This window comes from Epinephelus moara, chromosome 1 (genome assembly GCF_006386435.1).
Source record: "Epinephelus moara isolate mb chromosome 1, YSFRI_EMoa_1.0, whole genome shotgun sequence".
NCBI classification, from domain to species: Eukaryota; Metazoa; Chordata; class Actinopteri; order Perciformes; family Serranidae; genus Epinephelus; species Epinephelus moara.
The window spans coordinates 36,151,543-36,160,255 of record NC_065506.1 but is presented as its reverse complement, the minus strand read 5'-3'; the positions used below and the strand labels follow the sequence as shown (position 1 = coordinate 36,160,255).

Genomic DNA, 8,713 nt, shown 5'->3' with positions numbered 1-8,713 from the left:
AGTAATGTACTTAAGTGCAGTTTGGAGGTACCGGTACTTTTAATGAGTATTTCCATTTTATGCTACATTCGACCTCTACTCCATTTATTTAAGGCTTTAGTCACTAGTCACTTCATTTTTGAATATTTTGTATAATTCAGTTATAGAATATATATGAGTCTGAAATTGGCCATTGTACATGATGAGTACTTTTACTGTTGGTGCTTTAAGTATATTTTTATGCTACTACTTTCCAGGACTTTAAATTGTATCAGAGTATTTTTTACACTGTAGTATTACTTTTACTCAACTAAAAGATCTGAGTACTTCATCCACCTCTGCCACAAGAACCCACACTGCCATCAAAACACTTCACATCTGTTTTAATTACATATTTATTCTCCCCAAATAAAACCGATAGAATTTAAAAGCACAATAAAACAGCTGTTACAGACAATTCTCCACACACATAAATAATGCATTCACACTTCAAAAATAGAGCAGTCCCTTCTTTTTCCCAAAGAAAACAGCTTCTATGAGGCAAATGTTCAAAGGCTTGAGTCCATCCACCGCTTCTGTGTGGGGTGTGCTCATACAGGGTAAACACTGATGAGGAAGGCCTGAATATACTTTCCAATGATACTATTCTAGGAGGGGATTTAGCACATCCGAAGCGGTTAGCGAGTCTAACAGGCTAATCCCTCTGGAATTGCTGAGCGCTGTGTGTGTGAGAGAGTATGTGTGTGTGAACATATGCAGCAGGTGGGTTCTGTACAGCAGCTTCAGAAGCGTATGACGAGTGGACGGGCACGTGTGCTCCGATGCTATTTACATCAGATGCTCCCCCGCGCCATTAAGTCTCCGAGTAGAACTGTACGCAACAATGACAATCATATACATCGTAATAATTGCATATCAATAAATAAAAGGCAAACATGACACTTTTGTTCAACGAGGTTTGGTGAAAGCAAAAAGGTAAAGAGAAAACAAAAGCCATGGGGTTGTGGTAGTGCTTGAGCGTGTGTGTGTGTTGTAAATGGACTGGTCCTTTAGATCTCCTGATATGACGATGTGGGGGCCGTGTAGTCCTCCTCTTTGTTCCTGCAAATGAGAAAAAGATAAATAACCTTTAGTTTCATGGAATTTTCCACAGTGGAAAAACAGTTTCATATGATAGCAAACACACACACGCTTAACTCCTTTACCCTCCACCGCAGCGTCTAGGTAAGCGCAGTGTGTGTGAATAATGGATGAGGCTAACCAAACAGCCGTATTCTTCTCCGTCACAGCTGAAGGCTCATCTGGCCTCTCAGTACAATACACTGTCTTGAGCTTAACCATGAAGTTTAACTTTTGCTGTTAAGTGGCCACTCTTTTACAAAAGCTTTTTCTTTAGCGCTACTGCTCAAACTTTTCACCAGGGTTGAGAGAACAGTCCAGCTGCAAAGGATTACAATTAAGCAGGAGAAGAATTATCAAAAGATCAAAATCAATAGAAGACAGAGAGGAAAGTTTTAAACCATGAGTCTGCAGGAAAAACTGAAGAGAGAACAGTAAAGTTAGGAGGCTAAACTAATGTTGCTACAGAGCTATAGGTTTTCTTTGACTAGAAAACATCCAGAGGGATGACTGGATCAATCTTTTAAACTAAGAAGAATCAGCTATTAAGTGCTCGGTGCTGTTTGCTCTTCAAGAGACCATTTATGGAAACAGGGAGTTGTTCCAACAGACTGCAAATTCACTCATTTCTTGCATGGATCTAGTGCAAACTTGTGTAATCCCTCATATTTCTGCTGTTTATAGCCATCTTTAAGAAAATCATTCACCCTTACTCCTTCTTTAAGTTGGTCTGTCTCTCAATGGGATATTTCTCTATCTATCTACATCAAAATTTACATGACGTTTGGTAGAGAGCAAGGTTTAAGGAGCAACCGGTTGATTTTTGGTGGTGATTTGGGTCTGGGAATTCTGTCATTAAATCTTCTTTAGCAGCTGAATAAGGGTTTGTTTACAGAGTCAGAAGTAACTGAGTGTTTCCTTCGAGGGCCTCCAGATTTTGGAGTGACCTGCTTGATGAGGTGAAGCTGGCAAACTCTTTTGTTTTAGATTACTTGTGGAAACAGAAGGATTTTCCATAATCTGTCTATCCTCTGTTACATTAAGACTTTTTGGTTCTTGATCCAACTCAAAAATCTTAACTTCTTTCCTGCATATAATTCGGCATAACAAAGATAACAAGGAGTAAGGAGTTGTTTCTTCTTTTTTTTTAACCTTATTATCCATATAATCTTTTCCTTTTATCATCCTTTATAATCTTTTTTTTACTTTTGCTTTGAAAAATGTAAGTGACAACAATTAGCAGATTGTGCAGTACTGACTGAGTTTGTGGAATAATCTGATGAAGTTTTCAGGCTAAAACCTTCCTAACATAAATCCATACAGTGATATCAGATATACGAGATATATAGATATACTCTATGGTCTGCTTAAGGTAATTTATCGACCAGTCCACTTTCCCCTACAGTTTGGCGCATGAGGTTTGTGGTTTGTTCCATCTAAGGGAGGAGGCCAAAGAGGCATGCGGTCTGTGTTTGCTCTGAGACCGTGTGGAAACAACGGAGTGAGCCTCTGTTTGTCTGAACACATAGCAGCTCCACGGGCCAACCTTTGACGTGGCTTGGAGTCGGAGCCTAACACAAAGCTGGGCTTTACCTCAGCTGGTAGGTAAACATTTATTGAGAAATTAAAAACTTCGTCTCACGCATGTACTCAAGGCTTGTGCGCCTTTGTGAAAACAAAACGCAGGTCTGGATTTACTGGCACATCATGAGAAAATTAACAGGAAATGCAGTGCAATCGGAGGGTCATATAATAATCTATCTGACAGACAGCATTTATAATTTAAACACCAAGCAAGTACTAACTGTTTATCACATGATGTTAAAATAGTTTTAATTCTGTCATGATTTTTTTTATTCATTAATAAGACAGCACAATGCATTGCCTTATGAGTTTCTTTCTGGCTTTTTGACGTCAAATACTAGATCATAATATAACACCAAATCAAAATCAAATCAACAGGATGTAAGAAACACTAAAAATACAACATTTTATTCTTCTGTGGTTGCCTTATATTGAGAGCTATAACCTGGTTTCAGACCACCAGTGTATGACAGAAATCAGAGACAAAGGAAAGCTGATGTCAGAGCAGCTGCCAAGTCTGTCAGGTGATGTCACCCCGAGGCCAACAGGAAGTAAATTAACATAACGGCTGCTGCAGTAGCACCTGTTTCCACTGTAGCATGAGCAAAACATGTTTCGAGAGCCTGAAGTGGAAAAACAATTTATACTCTTGTCTGTAGAGGAAACTGCTGCAGTGTGACTCAGTCCTGACTAAACTGATAGTACCAACAACGGCTGTTTGTCTATGAATGGGAGCATGCCAGGCGTCCATTACTACCTCACTACTGAGCAGATGTACCAATTTTCTGTGTCCTCAACATGCAGTGTCAGGAAGACATGCTCAGGCCTGATTCAGCGAGCCAAATCGGCCGCTAAATACTTGACTGTTACATAATGTGGCATCTGACTAGTACAGCAGGTCTGTGAAGCCCTGATTCCTATCTTCGATCCTCCTTCTGTGGGAACATTTGCACTTCCCTGTCTCTGTTCCTGCTGACTGGGACGTCCGACAATGTCCTTTCTATTAAACCCAGAAATTACTCAGCTTTTATCTTAACATTATCTTAACCAAGAAAAAGAAGCACCTTTTGCAGGTATCCATCATTTGTAAAGGGCAACAGGCAGATCTAAAACCTACAAAACACACCATCTGATTGGTTGACATGTTGAGCAAACACAGGCCTGAGTGGACCCTTAGGGAACGACTGGTCCAGGGGACTTATTCAGGGTGTCTGCAGATGCCAGACACTTACATTTAATGCTTTTTAAGACCTTTTTTAAGACGAAATTTAAGACTGATTTTTGGACAAATTATCTTTTTCTTATTAAATCATTAAATCTAAGTATAGAGGTAAGTATTACATATATGTGGTCCTGTGCAGGGGTAGGTTTTATGATTATTAGAGTGAGTTAGGTTCATCGACAGTTTGCCAACAGGTAAGTGCAGGTATTAAGTATTAAGTTAAGTGGTGCATTCAAAGATTTGTAATGCCATAAATGTGGACTTTCACACAAAAGAGCTTGATTAATTTTGACAAAAAGAAAGTTAAAGATGGATAGATGGCATTAGACAAAATGTTGACTGCATTTTTGACCTCACATATTCAAACTTAAGACTATTTAATGACTGTTAAGGCCTAATATTTATAAAACTGACTGTTACTTTAATTTAGGCTACATCCGTACTAATACATTTTCATTCTAAAACATCTCCAACCTCCATACACACAAGCATTTTAGCACCATTTCCGAAATAACCTCCATCCTTGTTACTTTCCTGCCCACTTGCTAACACTCCTGAAAAGGCATTTCACATGACCATGCACAGACAATGGGCCTGCGCTTGCCGGTGTAAACAGGAAGCAGGTTGTATACTCTGCGGCTGGTTGCTCATCTACAGAAAATAGTATGGAGGAAGAACGGCAATGGCGAAAAGTAAAAACAGGGATTTTTTTTGCTTGGACTGGCGACAGAGTGAAACTATTACTGAAAGCAACACATGAGGCAGTAAGAGGGCAGAAAACATAGATTGGTAGTTGTTGTACAGCTAGTATAGAGCCAGTATTAGAGCTAAATCAGTTTCCTACACAAAAAGGATGAAATCACAAAAGGTATGTAGGCTTAGCTGTAATGTTTTAGCTTGACACATTGTGACTGATAAGACCCAAGTCTTCGAGTTTTCAAACTAAAACGGTGTCAGCAACATTTCCAAAGGTCTCTTTAAGGGGTCGGAAACGTCAGTGTAGTGTGGGAGCTAGGCATAAACGTAGCAAAAGTTATGCCCTTTCAACAAAAACATATTAGTGTGGATGTTGGCTTAGTCAAACAAAAAAAACAATGAGCATTCACAGCCTGGTCTGAAAGTTTGTACTCATCAACAGGAAAAAAAAGTAGCAGCAGTTTGGTTGTGGGTTTTCTGCCACCTCACCTTACTTCCTCCTCTTTCAGCCTGCGTGCTGCCTGCTTTGATTGTTTAATTTGCAAGTCCAGTCTGTGTAAGAAGTCTTTGGCTGACAGCTCCTCTGGCTGGGGGGGTTTGGAGTCCTCGGGGGGCGGGAAAGGGGGCGGCGAGGGTCCCTCGATATCCTGCAACATAACACAAGGTGTATCTGACTCCTGGCACGCTGCGTCGCCGTCCCCGTCGGGAGACTCCAGAGACAGTCCGTTAAATATGTAGCGCTTCTCCGACACCACGGGGATGTTGAGGCTGTTCTTCAGAAAAATGCAGTCGTTGCTGAACAGCTTGTTGGCTCTCTTGATCTGCTCCATCTGGCATATCAGGGTGACAGAAATAAATGATAGTGTTAAAATAGTATCATGTCCATGACTAAGCTACCACCCTCCCTGTTTTGATCCTTTGCACTTAAGCTGAGACCTGCAGACCGAATCATCTTATAACACCTTCTATAAATATGTGGTGTCACTGATATAAATATATGAACTTGCTTATTTGTCCACAACAGTCAGTCTTAAAATCTTTTTCCTTGCAAGTGAGCCAAAAGGATGAGATCATACGTGCATTTTTAACTGCAGAGAAATTGTCTACACAGCACTGAAACCCTCTTAGGACACAAACTCTGCATTAAAACACTCTACTCTGGGATTAGGGTTAGAGATTAAGTTAGTTAGCAGCTGTTTGAGCACGCAAAATTCAATGAACCTGGAATACTATGCAAATCTGTCTTTAAATTTAGCTTCTGATCAACACTAATTAATATTACATTTTAAAAAAAAGTGAAAAGAAAATAACATTTCACAAGATGTTGTGTTCAGGGTCGACTCTCCCCTCAAATCAGCAGCTGATGGCTCAGGGCAGGTGGATATGCAATACTTCTTTCAAAATAAGAATAAAGTAGAATTTAGAATATTTTCTAAAATGAAATCGATTCCTAAACAGTATCCGAAGATGGCTTGATTAATGAGTTAGCGGTCCCTGGGGCAATCTTCTGATGTTTAGGAATGTAATGTAGGACCCATTTCAACAAATACTGTTGCGAATAAAAGTGTGCATTTAAAGGTCCAGTGTGTAGGATCTCAAGGGATATATTGGCAGAAACTGAATATAATAAGTTGTGCCTTCATTACCTTAGAATGAGCTGTTATATACTATAGGGAGCAGGTCTTCATCTACAGAGATCGCCCTTTGTGCCGCATGTTTCTACAGTAGCCCTGAATGGGCAAACCAGACACGGGCACTAGATCGTAGAGGTGTGAATCACCAGAGGATCCACGATACGATATTATCACGATACTTAAGTCGTAACACAATATTGCTGCGACTTTAAATATGTTGCGATATGCTGAGATTTATTCCCTTTTTCCAACTGTAAATTATGTCCTTAAACCAAAACTTTGTCACCATCTGCTTTATCTAACAAGATAAAGTTTTCAGTCTGTTCATTCAGCCAGTTTTTGCAAATGCAAAATGTATCTGGTGGACTAAAAAAGCTATTGATTATATTATTCTAGTAGGCTACCAAGAGTTTAATTTGTATTTGTCACATTAATAATTTATATCATTAAACAATCGATACTTTGCACTATGTGATGCCACACAAAAATATCACACTGCTATGCTGTATAGATCCCCCGCCGCCCCCCCCATCCCATTCTCATTTTTGTGCCGGTCACCGCAGTTGGCAGACCCTCCACGATGAGAGCATTGGTAAATTGGTGTTTTTACCTGTGTAAATCACCAGGTCCATTTGTTTTGGAGAGGAAGAGACCTCTGAATAATTCGGCTCCCAGCAAAACTCCCTGTACAAGTGAAAACTGAATTCTAACCTGTTGAAGTTTCAGATGGTTGCAGTATGCAGTCCTCACTGCTAGATGCCTATTAATCCCCCTAAGTCTTACACACTGCTCTTTTAATTAAATTTCAGACAACTAATAACACCCAGTGAACCTTGGGCTTTTGGGCCAATGAGTCAGGGTGACTTGGGCTCTGGGGCAGTCCAGCCTTGGCTGAAGTATGCATACAAACTTGACAATACTTTCACTTTCAATTAGCTGTAATGAATACTGTCTGCCCCCATTCTCCACCTGTCATACTCCTACTATATTTATTGTGTGCTCTTAGAACTGTCACCGCCTTTCACCTCTGTGATGTTGGCACTTTGTGAAAATGAGAGTAGAATCAAGAAGTGAGCACTATTCCCACAAGGTGAAGTGAAATACAGAAATAGTTTTAGATGAGGACTACGCCCACTTTCACATTTCACACGTCATTCCTATGGTCTAAGACTGTCCAATTATATCAGTAAACATGAACAAATCTCTCCCAAATCCAAAAACTAGATGGCTAAAACTCAATCTCAATCAATCTTGATATCATAAAGTACACAGTCTGAAACTGCTCCAAGGACAATTAATTGGGAAAGATGTCTGATGACATAAGGGGCATCCAGGGGAATGTTCTGGGTGTATGAGTACATTGGGAAATACTGGGAAGCTTAATTCATGAAGAGTTCCCCTTTCAAGTGTTAGGTCACATCCTCCTTCACTAGGCCTAAAGGATGCTGCAGCAACATTTCTGAAAAGCATCAATATAACCCTGAGTGCTCAAAGGCGTTACTGTGATATTTTGGGGTCGGATTTAACTTTAAAGTGAAATCAAACATCAGTGTCGTGACAGATCAATGAATTCAGGAGTGAACGTGATGCCCACATGATAGAGAAAACAGATGATGTTGAGTTTGGCTTCTCTCATCTGTCAGAGAGGACTGATCAAATGCATTAACACTGATTTCATATTCCAACAGATCCTCTTGTCAAGGTGAACATCAAAGCACGAGCTAACATTGCAGTGGTTGTGTAGCAACCTTACCGTAACACCGTATTTGAGAGCAATCCCTTGGAGGGTATCACCGTCTGTAACCCGATGCTCTATGTATTTCTCCCCCAGAGAGGCCGTGACGCTGGCTGTGCTTCCGTACGAGCGGATCTTGGTCCGGGCCAGACTCTGGGACAGTTCGCTCTCTGACTCGGAGCCGGATCTGGACCGAGGGAAGATGGGCTGACCAAATCGTCCTCCTCCATCCCGCATCGGCAGGACAGGCGAAAACTCCGCCATCTTCTCTTGAATAAACAGCGCGGTTACCTCTGTTTGTTTTAACGCTCCTGTTGACTGGCTGCAGTGAAGTAAACAGCTGCTTTAGGCGGCAGGGAGGTTCCCATCCCCGGTCATACTCGGTATGTCAACCCAGGGGATAAGAGACATGTTTCGGGGGCCACTACCTCACGGGTAGCTTTGTCATAGATCCGTTACGTCGACGTAAAAACGTCCAGATCGTCCAGGAGGAACAACAATAATACTGTTTCCGGTTAGACTTTCAAAATAATGAACAACACCATCGACTAAAATGATAATTACGAACCTTGATTGAAATGTTTTGAATCACAAACTAGCTATGGAGTGCAAGTATTTGAAGTAAACTGGGATAAACAACAACAAAAAAAGAAATGCTTCAGCTGAAGACAAAACAGAGCTAATGCTAGTCATTCAGTTTTCCAGCACAGTTGCTAACTTCCGGTAGCTTAGCTTCCTGTTAGC

General features: G+C 40.7%; 1 protein-coding gene across 1 annotated transcript; it reads right to left on the bottom strand.

The window, feature by feature from the left end:
- Nucleotides 1-341: 341 nt before the first annotated feature.
- Nucleotides 342-8,460, bottom strand: lysmd2 (LysM, putative peptidoglycan-binding, domain containing 2). The gene is made up of 3 exons (XM_050034941.1): nucleotides 7,988-8,460; nucleotides 5,090-5,430; nucleotides 342-1,080 (listed from the first exon to the last, which is right to left on the bottom strand). The coding sequence occupies exons 1-3, from the start codon at nucleotides 8,231-8,233 to the stop codon at nucleotides 1,029-1,031; spliced, it is 639 nt and encodes a 212-aa protein (XP_049890898.1). The 5' UTR covers nucleotides 8,234-8,460; the 3' UTR covers nucleotides 342-1,028.
- Nucleotides 8,461-8,713: the final 253 nt, after the last annotated feature.

Bases quoted from the DNA above. Each gene is read 5' to 3' on its own strand.
- lysmd2 (XM_050034941.1), bottom strand. From the start codon at position 8,233: ATGGCGGAGTTTTCGCCTGTCCTGCCGATGCGGGATGGAGGAGGACGA. The intron at 5,431-7,987 runs GTAAGGTTGCTA...CTGATATGCCAG, and splicing joins CTCTCAAATACGGTGTTACG to ATGGAGCAGATCAAGAGAGC. The intron at 1,081-5,089 runs GTGAGGTGGCAG...TCTCATTTGCAG, and splicing joins CTGAAAGAGGAGGAAGTAAG to GAACAAAGAGGAGGACTACA.